The following is a 14973-nucleotide window of genomic DNA, read 5'->3' as shown; positions in this document are numbered from 1 at the left end:
ATAAATAAATATTTGTTTAAAACCCCAAATGATCCAATTAAAAAGTCTTGGAGTGGAACTAAACAGAGAGGTCATAAGAGAAAAAGTACAAATTGCTAGGTTTTTTTTTTTTTGTTTGTTTTTTTTTTAATGTTCAACAAGCATCCTTCACCATCAGGGAAATTCAAATTAAATTAAAACTACGGCTAAAATCAAAGCAAACAAATGTTGGCAGAGATACAGAAAAAGGAGGAAGATTATTTGTTTATTGAGATTATTTGTTTGTCTGGTGTTCAAATCTTTGAAAAATGGGTGTCCATGGCTTAAAGATTTAAGAACACTCTCTGAGTTCATTGAAACCTAGTAACTATAAGGAAAAGTTCTAGATGGATGAAGGAAGGTATCAGCCATATTTTATCAATACATCCAAAGCTGTAATAAGAATATCTATTTACCAGGTGGTGGTGGCACACACCTTTAATTCCAGCACTCAGGAGACAGAGGCAGGCAGATCTCTGTGAGTTCGAGGCCAGCCTGGTCTACAGAGCAAGAGCCAGAACAGACAGTGCTACACAGAGAAACCCTGTTACAAAAAACCAGGGGAAAAAAAAAATCTGTTCTATCTGTGGCCACAATGACCTTAACATGGACACCAGATACTCTAAGTTGAAAACTATTCCAAAGAATCAGATTCAGAATGCAAAGGGATGGTATAGCAGATGTATTTTGCATATAGTTTTCTTTTTATAAATGTGTGAGTTTTATGTAATAAAAATCCATTTAAATTTAAAAGACTTTCAGTAAGTATGGAATAGAAGCTGTAAGTTCATGGTTTCTTACTGGTTTTCTTTCTTAGTGGTAATTGGATTAATTGAATTTAGTGATGCGGGGGCTTTATTAGACTGATTATTTTTATCTCATGTGTGGGTGTTTTGCCTGCATGTGTATCTGTGCATCATGTGTGTAGAGTGCCTGAGAAGCCAGAGGAGTGTTGTGTCCTCTGGAGCCAGAGTTACAGACTGTTGTGAGCTGCCATGTGGGAGCTGGGAACCAAACCTGGGTCAAGCAGAGCAACAAGTGCTGAGCCGCTTCTTCAGCCCAGTATCAGAGACTTGAATAATTAAGTTTGTCATTTATTTACTGACATATTTAGTGTGTTCACATGCACATATGTGTGTGCACATGCGTGTGCTCATTCAAGCACACACCACTGTGCACATGTGGAGGCCAGGGAACAACACTTGCAGGACTTGGCTCTCTCCGTCCACCATCCGGGTTCCAGAAATCAAGCGTGAATCATCAGGCCTGGCAGCAGGCACCTTTATACCCACCGAGCCGGCTCAGAAGTCCAGTCAGAGGACTTTTTAAATTAGACATTGCTGAGTTTGTTCGCTGTGATTTCCTCTGGGAGTTTGGCATTCGTGTGTCCATGATTTTTTTTTTTTTTTTCCGTTCAGGGATGGTGAGGCCAACAGATGAAGAAAAGATAGCCTGTTATTCCCAGGTCTCAGAAGGAGCGAGGCATGGTGCGCTATGAAGAGCCACACAAGGAACGCACCGCCAAGGTTGGTGCCAGGTAGACGGGGCAGAAGCCGCAGAAGAGCCTCGCGCTGGCTTTCAGAGAGAGAGTGGGCAAAGAGGCCTATGCCGGCTAAGCTGGCTCCCGTCAGAAACTGAATGAACTCGCTGGACTCTGGGTGTATTGGCTGATCGCTGGCCTTGGGGTGGTTGAAGCTGGGGAACGATGCCCCAGAGGGTCAGAGCTCATAATGAAGGTGGCTACAGGAGCCTCGTCTTTGGGCTTGTTTTCATAGGCAGGGTGGTTTGGTGGGAACATCTTTTATATCTCTAGGAATTGATTAGTCTGGATCAGAGCAGTCCTGCCCTGGTCAGTGGGACTCCAAAGATGCCAAAGGGTCATAACAAAAGCTAGAAACCATGATTAATATAACAATTAAAACTAGTTCTCTTTCCCTATAGAATGAATTAGGAGTAATCTCTCTTTACTTTCAACGAGTTTAAGCAAGATGATAGTTACTTGGTTTCTAAAAATTTTCTTATAAAATGTCTTACCTGGATATTCATTTTGTGGAAGATTTTTCACTTTCAGTGTTTTTAAACATGTATAGGACTGTGCAGCCATTATAGTTCTGGAGTTTGTTTGGTAAGCTTTCTTTTCTTCTAGGAACATGTCCATAATATCGTCACCTTAATGTCTACTTTAGTTAGTCTCTTCTTGTTTCTGATATTAATTTGTGCCTTTTTCCTCATTCTTTTAAAAAATAATTAATTTGGTTTTTCGAGACAGGGTTTCTCTGTGTAGCTTTGCACCTTTCCTGGCTCTCGCTCGGTAGCCCAGGCTGGCCTTGAACTCACAGAGATCCACCTGGCTCTGCCTCCCGAGTGCTGGGATTAAAGGCGTGCGCCACCACCGCTCTGCAAAATATTTATTTTTTAATTTTATGTGTACGGGTGTTTTGGCTACATGTATAATGTGTGTATCATGTGCATGCTTGGTGCCTGTGGAGGTCAGGGGCGGGCATTGCATCACCTGGAAGTGGAGTGACAGGCGGTTTGTGAGCTGACCTGTGGGTGCAGGGAACTGAACCCAGGTCCTCTGCAAGAGCAGCCAGGGCTCTTAACCACTGAGCCATCGCTCCGCCTCACTCTCGCTCTCTCTTTTCATTTTGTTTGTTTGTGTGTGTGTGTGTGTGTGTGTGTGTGTTTGTTTTGTTTTTGTTTTTTTTGAGACAGGGTTTCTCCGTATAGCCCTTGCTGTCCTGGAACTCAGTTCGTGGACCAGGCTGGTCTCAAACTCACAGAGATCCGCCTGCCGCTGCCTCTCAAGTGCTGGGATTAAAGGTGTGTGCCACCACCACCTGGCCGGTATATCTTTTTAAAATTAATTTTATTTTTAATTCTGTGTGTGTGTGTGTGTGTGTGTGTGTGTGTGTGTGTCTGTGTGTCTCTGTGTCTCTGTGTGTATAAAAACAATTGTACATTTGTGGTAGGTACCCTTGGAGACCAGAGGCATCAGATTCCTTGGAGTTTGTGTTATAGGTGGTCATAAGCCACCCAATGTGGATGCTGGGAATTAAAATCAGGTCCTCTGGAAGAATAGTACTCCCAATTACTGAGCCATCAATCTAGCCCCTATCAGCCTTTTTGTTTTAAGAATACTTACGAGGCTGGAGAGATGGCTCAGCGGTTAAGAGCACTGGCTGCTCTTCCGGGGGACCTGGGTTTAATTCCCATCACCCACATGGCCTCTCTGTAACTGTCTGTAACTCCTGTTCCAGGGGATCTGACACCATCATACAGACATATATGCTGGCAAAACACCAATATTCATAGAATAAAAACAGGAATACTTAAGACCTACCCTTAGCAGCTTTCAGATATCCCACACTGTAGTCACTGTCAGATATGATAGCTCTTTTGAACTTGTCTATACTGAAATATTTCGCATTTGCTTTCTGAGGGCCTAAACATTGCAATTTCATTCAGTTGTACCTGTGGCCTGATACTCCCTGTTCATGACGACACAAGGCTAGTACTTGAAGTCCTGGTTCTCTAATCATTCAGAGTAGAATGGGTTTTTATTGTTTGTTTTTTGTTTTTGTTTTTGGTACAGTGTAAACAAGGCAGAGTTTTCCTGTCCCGGCCACCCAGTCCCAAATAAACACACAGAGTTTATAGTAATGACAAAATGCTCAGCCGGTAACTCAGGCTTACTACTAATTAGCTCTTACATTTAAATGAACCCATTTCTATTAGTCTATGTATTGCCACATGGCTCGTGGTTTACCTGTCCTCCAGCATCTTGCTTGCTTCTTGGGTGTCTCTCTGACATTTCTCTTGACTCCGCCCTTCTTCATCCCAGTCCTCAGTTTGATTGTCCCGCCTAACTTTTTCCTGCCTTGCTATAGGCCAATCAACTTTATTATTAACCAATGAGAGTAATGCATATTCACAGTGTACAGAAGGATTATCCCACAGCAGTATGGGGTCTCATATAGCTGAATGTGGACCTGTCCATCTCAGAGAGCTTAGGTGTACACCACAGTTCCTGGCTGGAATGGAGGTCTAAGTATATCTAGTAAATCCAGTTTGCTCAGGGTTTTGCTTTTCCTTGTTTTCGTTTTTTTTTGTTTGTTTGTTTGTTTGCTTGATGTGAGGTAGGTATGATTAAGTCTTGTATTGTGATAGAGGCTTTGTCAGGTTGGCCCCAGATTCTATCCAGTTTTTATAACTTACTGAAGGGAAATTTCAAAATACATAGCAGCAGAATAGTGGCACAAAGCCAGCGTTAAAGCCATTTGTGAGCGCTCACATTATCATCTCAAGGCTGACCTTGTTTTATGTCTAGCTCTATCTAATCACACTCCTTTCTCTCAGACTTCGATCAATTTTTAAACAAATCCTGGTCATTTATTATGGCATGATGTGGTTTCATCCATGAATATTAATATTGCCATATCATCTTCATATCTAGAAAAGTTCCTTAGTATCATCAAAAATATCCAGTCCCTGTTCACAGTTTCTCATTTCCTGTCTCTGATTCATCATCTCCCTGTCACATCCTTCCCAGTGCTGGGATAATAGGCATATTTCAGCACAACCTAGTAAAACTAACCATTGTAAAATCAACAACTCAGTGGCATTTGGAACACTTGTAGGGTATGGAAGGCTACCTCTGGTTTTACAGTATTTTCATACACACCCTACCTGTAATTTCCCTAAACTGTTCTTTTTATGGATTTACCTATACGAGATATTTTATCTAAATGGAACGATATATGTGACCTTTTGTGCCTAGCTTCTAACTTAGCATGGTTTTCAGTCTCATCAGTGTGGTAGCTTACCAGTATCCAATCTTTCTATGGCTCAATAATAATAATAATGTGGCTCCATTCTTTATAATTTTATGCTAAGTTTTGAAATTTAGAAGTGAGACCAGTTTTGTTCTTTTTCAATGTCATTTGGATTTTTAGAATCCCTTGAGATTTTTCCATATAAACTTGAGGATATTCTTTCAGTTGACAGATGCATGGAATCCTATAATAGGGGTTATACTGAATCTATAAATTGCTTTGAGTAATATTGGCATTACAACAGTATTTTCCATGACCTTAGTATAATTTTCCCACTTACTTAGGTTTTTGGTTTTAGTAATGTATTATGGGTTTACTGAATATAGACATTTCACCCCCATACTTAAATGTATTCCTATATATTCTTTCAGATGTTCACTTTCAGGTTTTGCTCATTTTTAGGAGAATATGGAATGGATTATTTTTGTTTGGTTATTGTTACTTTTTCTAAACTTCTAGATACAAAATAAAGTTTTGTTTTAGATCCACTTCCTATTTTTTTCTGTAGCAAAAGGTTCTTTTGCAGTACACAACCTCCTAACCCCTCTGTTACCATTAAAATATCTTGTTTTGTTTGTAAACTGCTTTGAAAATCTCTATTGTCAAGTGATACACAAAATTCAGAAAAGTAGACAATAAAATTGCTTTTCTGTAGCCTAATAGGTTAAGTAACTGTAAGTTATAGTTTTTGTTGAATTTTTATAATAAGTTAGATCAAGATACATGTGATTATTTAAAATCTTAAATGAGAAATCATTTAAATGTACCTTATAGCTATATATTTAAATTGGACTAATTTATTGTCTCATAAACTCATGCCAAAGACAATCATGGTACTAGATCTAAGTGCCTCAAAGTTTATATTATTCATAATTTTCCATTTCCAAGTTTGTCAAGCTAATATTGATAGTATGAGTGCTTAGTTTTGACTTTGAGCTAGGTCTCATTATGTAGCCCAGGCTGTCCTGGAACTCAGTCCTCCTGCTCTAGCCTACTGGTTATTGGGATTGTAGCATGTACAGCCATGCTCAGTTGGTGGATGAAGACAGAAAGAGCAGAAGGTTCAGGTTATCATTGTCTACTTCAGGAATTTTAACATTTATGCATTGATAATAAATTCCACTTCTTCCAGACATCCCCAGTCCTTGTCACCTTCATAATCCACTGAGTCCAGTGAGTGACTCATGAATGCATTTGGGCCACAACCCTGGAGAAGACTTACTCCCCATTGTCCAGGAACGATCAGTGACAGCAGTTCCCCAGCTAATGATGGAGTCTGGTGAGCCAGCCCCTCTTCCATCCAGGCCAGAACACTGACTAGCTTGATTTTTTTTTTTTTTTTTTTTTTTTTTTTTTTTTTTTTTGCTGATCACTGTAGCTGCTAGAAGTTCATAGGGCAACAATATTTCATAACACTCTTCCCCATCCCTGGCTCCTACATTCTTCTGTGCCTCTCTCTTTTCTTGATGTTTCTTGAGCCTTGGGGGTTAGGTAGGATGGTGTACTTATCCCATCTGGGGCTGAGCACTCAATAGGCACTAATTCTGAGTACTGTGACTGATACCCACCGTAGAAAGAGACTTTCCTGATGAGAATTGAGGTCAACGCAAGTCTCTGGCTAGAAACAAAAATATTTAGAAATCAGTTTGACATTTAGCAAAACAATGGCAAGTTTCCTTCTGGTGCCTATGACCTCCTTAGCCCTGGTCTGGGCTAGGTTTAGGGTACCAGACATAAATTCCTGCCTATGAAATGGGCCTCGGATCCAAATAGGAAGCTGTTGATTACCTCCATAGCAATCATGCCACTGATGTATCTGTGGGCACATTTAGTAGGTCACTATTTTAGCATGCAGTTACTACTACTGAGTAAGTCCATTGATGTCTCCCCTGTCGCACCCTGCGGCTGGAATAGCAGCCTCTAGTCCTGTGAAGCTAGCCTGTAGAGAGGAAGTTTTCAGGTCAATTCCGGATTCAGTTCTCTAGGCCCTACAACAAGTGTGTTGTGTCTTCAGCAGTAGGGCCTTAGAAAGTCATCCTTGATTGGTTACATAAATATGTCTAGTGCTTTCCTCTGAAGTTTTAACTTAATTTTTTTTTTTTTTTTTTTTTTTTTTTTTTTTTTTACTGTTAATTGTGTGTAGGGTGTGTGTGCATGTACCACTGAGTTTGTGTGGAGATCAGAGAGGACTTCTACCTGCTGGACTGTCTTGTCGGCCCCCATTTTACTCTTGTTTGTTTGTTTCCAGACAGGGTTTCTCTGTGTAGCCCTGGCTGTCCTGGAACTCACTTTGGAGACCAGGCTGGCCTCGAACTCACATAGATCCGCCTGCTTCTGCCTCCCAGATGCTGTGATTAATGGAATGCACCACACCACCACCGCCTGGCTCATTCTTTGTAGTTTCAGTTACCTATACTCAACTATGACTTGAAAATATTAAACAGGAAATTTTGGAATAACTTTTATTGTAGTATAATGCAATTGTTCTATTTTATTATTGTTTTTACTTATCTTTTACAGTGCTAATGCGCCTAGTATATAAATGCACATGGAGAATTTGGTTCTTTATGAGGTTTTACACATCTACTGGAGTATTTGGAATGTATCTTTTTTTTTAATTTATTTTTTCTTAACATTTATTTTACAGTGTTCTGTCTGCATATTTTGCCTGTATGCCAGAAGAGGGCATCAGATGTCATTATAGATGGTTGTTAGCCACCATGTGGTTGCTGGGAATTGAACTCAGGACCTCTGGAAGAACAGCCAGTGCTCTTAATCTCTGAGCCATCTCTCCAGCCCCTGGAATGTATCTTGTAGGACACATATTTCCATGCATGCATAATCCTCTCAGCATCAAGGCCTCTTTTCTAAAATTATGTGATGCTATGTGTTTAACATATCTCAAGGGACACATATTTCCATGTGTGTATAATCCCATTAGTACCAAGGCATCTTTTCTAAAATTACATAAGACTATATAAATTAACATGCCTAAAGGACACATATTCTCATACGTGCGTGGTCCCATTTATACCAAGACATCTTTTCAAAAAATGCTATATAGTTTATACCCAACCCATAAAATTAAACTTTTATTTGCATTAAATAATTGTGCAGTTAATGTAACATAACTTTATAACACAAATTCAGTTTTAATAAGCTAATAATATAGAATGTAATTAAGGACAGAATAAGGAAACTATGTAACCCTAATGTTTATTTTACCTTAAATGTATTCTGGTGCCTTGGCAAGTTAATTAATAAAAACAGTAATTTTCTATCTATAGAATGGAAACTGTTTTACCTAAATTGTGTAAGGTACCATAGTGTGGAAGATGAACATTTCCTTTAGGATTAACATCCCCATCAAAGTGTTAGTTGCACAGTTGACCAGATGTCTAATCTTTCAGCTGTTAACTAACAGGAAACAATGAAACCGAAGATGGAGGCAGCATGGACCAGTGTCCTTCACTAGGAGTCAGCCGCAGTGATGGCGGAGAGTCCCCAGGAGAAACTCGGGCACCTGAGGTAGGGATTCAGCTGGAAAGCTTTCTAACCTGAAGAAGAACAGCATGCCATTTAACAACTGTTCTTGCTTGAAGGATAGTTCTTTAATTCAGTGATCCGAGGTTTTTCATATGCCGGAAGTGGTAGTGTGCACTTGTTTTCCCAGACTCAGGAGGCACAGCACGGGACCAAGAGTTCAAAGTCAGGCCTGGGTGCATAGCTGAGAAAAAGGTTTTGATTACATATCTATCATATATTTAGTTTTTAACATAGAATTTTTAATAATGCTTAGATATAGCCCTAACATTTTGTACTCAATACATATATATTGAATTATATTTCATCAGTTCCAAATGCATTCTTGAGAAAATAAAGAGTTAAAACATAAAAATCAACACTTTCATTTAAGACAGCGGTTCTCAACCAGGATGAAATGACTCTTTCATAGGGATCTCCTAAGACCATCTGAAAACACAAATATTTATGATTCATAATAGTAGCAAAATTACAGTTATGATGATGCAATGAAAATACTGTTATGGTTGGGGTCACACAACAAGAGGAACTGAATGAAAGGGCTGCAGATTAGGAACTGTATGAAAGGGCTGCAGATTAGGAACTGTATGAAAGGGTGCAGATTAGGAACTGTATGAAAGGGTGCAGATTAGGAACTGAATGAAAGGGCTGCAGATTAGGAACTGGATGAAAGGGCTGCAGATTAGGAACTGTATGAAAGGGTGCAGATTAGGAACTGTATGAAAGGGTGCAGATTAGGAACTGTATGGAAGGGCTGCAGATTAGGAGGAGCACCGACTGAAGAAATACTTGGGCTGGAGTGCAGCTCAGTGGTAAGTTGTCTGCCTAGCCTGTGGAAGGTCCTGGATGCAGTACCTGGCACTGGAAATAGCCAGACTTGCCAGGCATAGTGGTAGGCATCTTTAATATCAGCACTCGGGAGGCAGAGGCAGGCAGATCTCGGAGTTTGAGGCTAGCCTGGTCTACAGAGTAATTTCCAGGACAGCCAGGGCTACACAGAGAAAACCTGTCTAAAAAACAAAACAAAATCTTATAGTAAAATGAATAATGAACTGAAATATAAATGTCTTTCTATGTTTATTGTACACAGTCTTAAAAAAAAACTGTAAAAGTAGGCTGAGCAGTGGTGGCACATGCCTTTAATCCCAGCACTCGGGAGGCAGAGACAGGTGATCTCTGTGAGTTCAAGGCCAGCCTGGTCTACAGAGGGAGTTCCACAGCCAGGGTAGTTACAAAGAGAAACCCTGTCATTCCCCCCCCCCCAAAAAAAAAAAAAAACTCTGTAAAAATCTGGTATATTTTACAAAGACTAATGTCATTTAATTTCTTTATTTATTGACTTTTCAAAAGCATCTGACCTGTATGGACTCTGGGGATTCTTCCTTTGGACAGAATGATTCCCCTACTGTTTTGCCCATTCCTGCTGCTGAAACAGATGAGTCACTCACATCCCAGGACATGCCAGAGACACTGCCCGAGGCACAGACCCTTCATGCGGAGCAGTTTCGTCTTTTGGACCCAAATGGGCAGCCTGTTCAATATGACCTTCAGCCACTGGGAGATTCTAACGCACAAATGGTGGGTGTATTTTATAACTAATGAGCGTTAGGCTGTTACGGGATTTAGCAATATGTATTAACCATACTAAATGACCTTAGTTTCTTGATACTATTGACTTATACATTATATTGGAAATATAGGTATTTTTTTTTCCTTTTAGGAGCACAAAGACTACCAAAGCAGTCCTTGCTGCTCATGTCAAGTACACTGGTACTTGTGATAAGGCAGATGTGATTTACAGCTAGTGTTTATATACTAAAGTTTACTTGTAAGTTACTTTTTGTTTTTGAGACAAGGTTTCATATAGCCCAAACTGTCTTTTTTTTTTTTTTTTTTTTTTTGGTTTTTCGAGACAGGGTTTCTCTGTGTAGCTTTGCGCCTTTCCTGGGACTCACTTGGTAGTCCAGGATGGCCTCGAACTCACAGAGATCCACCTGGCTCTGCCTCCCGAGTGCTGGGATTAAAGGCGTGCGCCACCACCGCCCGGCTTTTTTTTTTTTTTTTTTTTTTTTTTTTTTTTTTTTTTTCCAAACTGTCTTTTCACTGTCTGTTATTAACCTTCATGCATGTGCTATCACGATTAAGATCATAGGTGCTTAAGACCATAGGCTATAGTCAAGCTGATTGTTCTGAATCTTAGCTTCAGCACTTGTCAGCTGTGGGACCTTTGGAAAATTGGCACAGTCTCAGTCTGTGTCTGCAGAGTGAAGTAATAAGGCCATCCCAGAAGTAGGTGTGAGCTTAAATAACCTAGTAGCCCTGGAAAATCAGAACAGCATATCCTTTCTTTAATGCTTCCAAGATGATCGCTACGAGCCCATCAGAAAATGGACAGGTGCTTCATGTAATTCCATCTACCCAGACAGGAATGGCTCAAGTGATTATACCTCAGGAGCCGCTTGTGGATGTGACTAGTCCTCAAGGTGAGTCAGTATGGGATTTGTGCAGGGGGGTTGACAGTGCTCTAAAGATTATTCCCCAGGAAGTCCATCTTAAAAAGTTCATCTCTTTAGTGATATTGTGAATTGAGTAATTAGAAAGGTTTTTTAGCCCCAGTAAATCTTAAGTCCGCCTTTCAACTCCTGTCTAGGTTAGATGTCTGTTTCATTTTGGGATTCTGTGAATCTGGTTGACTCCTCCAGATAACCAATGAGCATAAACTAAAGTCTTCTTAATTATAGAAACAATAGAAATAGCAACAGTAGCACAAATATAGGACCTAGCTACAGAAGTTTTTTATATTTGTACTTTATGGATTCTTGCTAGCTCTGTGACCCATCCCTTTTGTAACTGTTACTTGGATCTCCTCCTCCTTCCCATTCAGAAAAGAGGATCAGACTTCCCATCCCCCACCTTTGCCTGTTTGATAATATTTCTAGTAATTTTCTTCCTTCCCTTTGCAATGTAGTTGAATCTCTTTTTAACATCATTGCTACACTGTTTTGTTGTTCTTTTTTTATACAAAGTAGTTTAAGATAGTTATTTTTACCTTGTTTTATGATTTATTGTCTTTATTAATAGTCATTAAAAGTTAAACTAAAAACATTATAAGCACAATGTAGAAGTAAATTTTTTGTTTTCATATTACATGGGAAACTCTTTAATATAACAATTATTTCAACTATTTTAAAATCATAGCTGTTAAATATAAGTATAAAAAGTTAACTACAGAATTTCATAGTCATTACACAATTTAAAAGTAAGTTTAGGGGTTGAGGATTTAGCTCAGTGGTAAGGCCCTGGGTTCAATCCTCAGCTCCAAAAAAAAAAAAAGTAAGTTTATCAGTGACAGTCTCAATAAATCATTTTAAGCCCCCCCCCCCAACTCACTTGGTAGCCCAGGCTGGCCTCGAACTCAGAGATCTGCCTGGCTCTGCCTCCTGAGTGCTGGGATTAAAGGTGTGCACTACCACCGCCCGGCTAAGTTTTGTTTTTTTAACTTCAGAACTATTCTTTTTCCTATTAAAATGATTTAATTCTAGTTAAGTAATCTTCATAGTGTTATTGAAGATACTGATGTTTCTTATATTTGTTGTTAAGATGCCTCTGAAGAGAAATCCACTGACAGAAGCTTACCAACTGTAAGAGCAGACACTCTAGAAGCCAGTACCAATGACTACATGCTTCGTTCTCAAGCATCCCTTGAGTTTCCCAAAAAGTCAGGGACCAGGTGAATCATGGGAAAGAGGAGCTTGTCTTTGGGGTCACAGTGGAAGTCTGTTTTTAAATGATCAGATCTGGCAGACAGTGGAAAAGATCAGAAGTTCAGAAAGAGGAAATGTTCATCACATACATCTTCATTAATTTCAGCACATCTTGACAAGCCAGTTTCCTGTCCTTTCAGAGAAATGTCCCTAAGGTTTTTAAATAGTTAGCCATATTTATATAGATATAATTCTTAGATGATAAAGTATTTAAAATGTTTTTGCTAGTATTTTGTGTGCGTGTATGTGCTGGTTCTGGGAAATGAGCAAAGGGTCTTGGACATGCTAGGCAAATATTTTCCACACAGCCACAAAAACACGGCCTGTTTTTTTTATTTTGTTTTTTCTTTGTTTTTAAAGTTTTTATTTATTTTATGTATATGAGTGCTGTATCAACATATACGATTATGCCAGAAGAGAGCATCAGATTCCACTATAGATGGTTGTGAGTCACCATGTGGTTGCTGGGAATAGAACTCAGGACCTCTGGAAGAGCAGCTGGTGCTCTCAACTGCTAATCCATCTTTCCAGTCCTGACACAGCCTACTTTTTGCTAACTTCTCCTTCGGTTTTACCTTTTTTTTCTTAAAAATAACGTGTTTCATGACAATTTTAGAAAAATATTTAAAGTATCTTTTTGTAACTTTTTTTTTATTCCATGTGTATGTCTGTGCATGTATGTCTGTATGAGGGTGTCTGACCCCCTGGAACTGGAGTTACAGACAGCTGTGAGCTGCTATGTGGTTGCTGGGAATTGAACCTGGGTCCTCTGGAAGAGCAGTCAGAGAGCTCTTAACTGCTGAGCCATCTCTCCAACCTCTCCCTTGATGTATCATTTTATGTGTTTATGTTCCTTTAATTGTTCTGTGAAAATATTTTAAAATAAGACAATATTCATATTGTGAGCCATTAGTTAGTTTTCAGAGCTAGACATCAATCCAGGGCCTCTTACATAGTAGACAAGGGACTAACACTTAGATAAACTCACAGCCCAAGACAATATTTATGTATTTTTCTTTACCAACTCCATCTGCATCTGAGATTTTTTTCATTGGAAGATTTCTGATTACTGCTTTGATCTCATTGGTTGTTATGGCTCTATTGAAATTATTTGCTTGGTTTAACTTTGGTAGTTCATATGTGTCTCAAATTCATCCTTTTCTTTTAGATTTTCCAGTTTAGTGGGACATGAATTTTTAAAGTATGTATGTCTTCATGATCCACTGGATGTCCTCAGTGTGTGTTGTAGTGTCTCCCTTTTCTTTTTTTTTTTTTTTTTTTTTTTTTTTTTTTTTTTTTTTTGTGATATATATTTTTTATTTTACAATACCATTCAGTTCTACATATCAGCCATGGGTTCCCCTATTCTCCCCCCTCCCACGCCCTCCCCTTACCCCCAGCCCACCCTCCATTCCCACCTCCTCCAGGACAAGTCCTCCCCCGAGGACTGTGATCGACTTGGTAAACTCAGTCCAGGGAGGTCCAGTCCCTTCCTCTCAGACTGAGCCAAGTGTCCCTGCATAAGTTCCTGGTTTCAAACAGCCAACTCATGGAATGAGCACAGGACTTGGTCCCACTGCCTAGATGCCTCCCAAACTGATCAAGCCAATCAACTGTCTCACCTATTCAGAGGGCCTGATCCAGCTGGGAGCCCCTCAGTCTTTGGTTCATAGTTCATGTGTTTCCATTCATTTGGCTATTTTTTTTTCAATAATTGAGTAAAACTGAAATTTATTATATGCCACAGTCGTCCTAGGGACCTCCATGCTATATATATAGCCTCTATGGTTCTATGGGTTGTGGTCTGATTGTTCATTTTATATCTAGAATCCACCAATGAGTGAGTACATACCATAACTGTCTTTCTGGGTTTGGGTTACCTCACTCAGGATGATTTTTTCTAGTTCCATCCATTTGCCTGCAAATTTCATGCTTTCATTGTTTTTCTCTGCTGAGTAGTACTCCATTGTGTATATGTACCACATTTTTTTCATCCATTCTTCCGTTGATGGGCATCTAGGTTGTTTCCAGGTTCTGGCTATTACAAATAGTGCTGCTATGAACATAGCTGAGCATGTATCTTTATGGTATGTATCAGCATTCTTTGGGTATATGCCCAAGAGTGGGATGGCTGGGTCTTGAGGTAGTTTGATTCCTAATTTTCTGAGAAACCGCCATACTGATTTCCATAGTGGTTGTACAAGTTTACATTCCCACCAACAGTGGAGGAGTGTTCCCTTTGCTCCACATCCTCTCCAACATTGGTTGTCATTGGTGTTTTTGATCTTAGCCATTCTAACAGGTGTAAGGTGGTATCTCAGAGTCGTTTTGATTTGCATTTCTCTGATGATTAAGGATGTTGAGCATTTCTTTAAATGTCTTTCAGCCATTTGTAGTTCTTGTTTTGTGAATTCTCTGTTTAGCTCTTTAGCCCATTTTTTAATTGGACTGTTCAGAGCTTTGATGTCTAGTTTCTTGAGTTCTTTATATATTGTGGAGATCAATCCTCTGTCAGATGTGGGGTTGGTGAAGATCTTTTCCCAATCTGTTGGCTGTCTTTTTGTCTTATTGACTGTGTCTTTTGCCCTGCAAAAGCTTCTCAGTTTTGAGAGGTCCCATTTATTAATGGTTGTGCTCAGGGTCTGTGCTGTCGGTGTTTTATTTAGGAAATGGTCTCCAGTGCCAATGCGTTCAAGAGTGCTTCCTATCTTCTTTTCTATTAAGTTTAGTGTAACTGGATTTATGTTTAGGTCTTTGATCCACTTGGACTTGAGTTTTGTGCATGGTGACAGATATGGATCTATTTGTAATCT

General features: G+C 39.5%; 1 protein-coding gene across 17 annotated transcripts in view; it reads left to right on the top strand.

Moving 5' to 3' along the window:
* The window catches only part of Carf (calcium responsive transcription factor), a 52852-nt gene that overhangs the window by 5481 nt on the left and 32398 nt on the right, over nt 1-14973 (top strand). For 7 of the 17 annotated variants that reach the window (XR_013044135.1, XM_042260291.2, XM_042260282.2 and 4 more), the window contains exons 3-7: nt 1437-1544; nt 8264-8381; nt 9747-9974; nt 10759-10879; nt 11997-12126. Coding sequence is in view for 16 of the 17 variants with exons in the window: in XM_042260291.2 (XP_042116225.1) it covers nt 8307-8381; nt 9747-9974; nt 10759-10879; nt 11997-12126 (554 nt within the window). In the remaining variant the exon portion in view is untranslated. Of the gene's footprint in view, nt 1-1436; nt 1545-5985; nt 6133-8263; nt 8382-9746; nt 9975-10758; nt 10880-11996; nt 12127-14973 lie in introns of those variants that run through there. The other 10 variants (XM_042260290.2, XM_076550322.1, XM_076550323.1 and 7 more) reach the window with 5 other exon arrangements.

Source organism: Peromyscus maniculatus, chromosome 13 (assembly GCF_049852395.1).
Source record: "Peromyscus maniculatus bairdii isolate BWxNUB_F1_BW_parent chromosome 13, HU_Pman_BW_mat_3.1, whole genome shotgun sequence".
NCBI lineage: Eukaryota > Metazoa > Chordata > Mammalia > Rodentia > Cricetidae > Peromyscus > Peromyscus maniculatus.
Note: the sequence above shows the minus strand (reverse complement) of the source record. Positions and strands in the feature narration are given on the sequence as shown.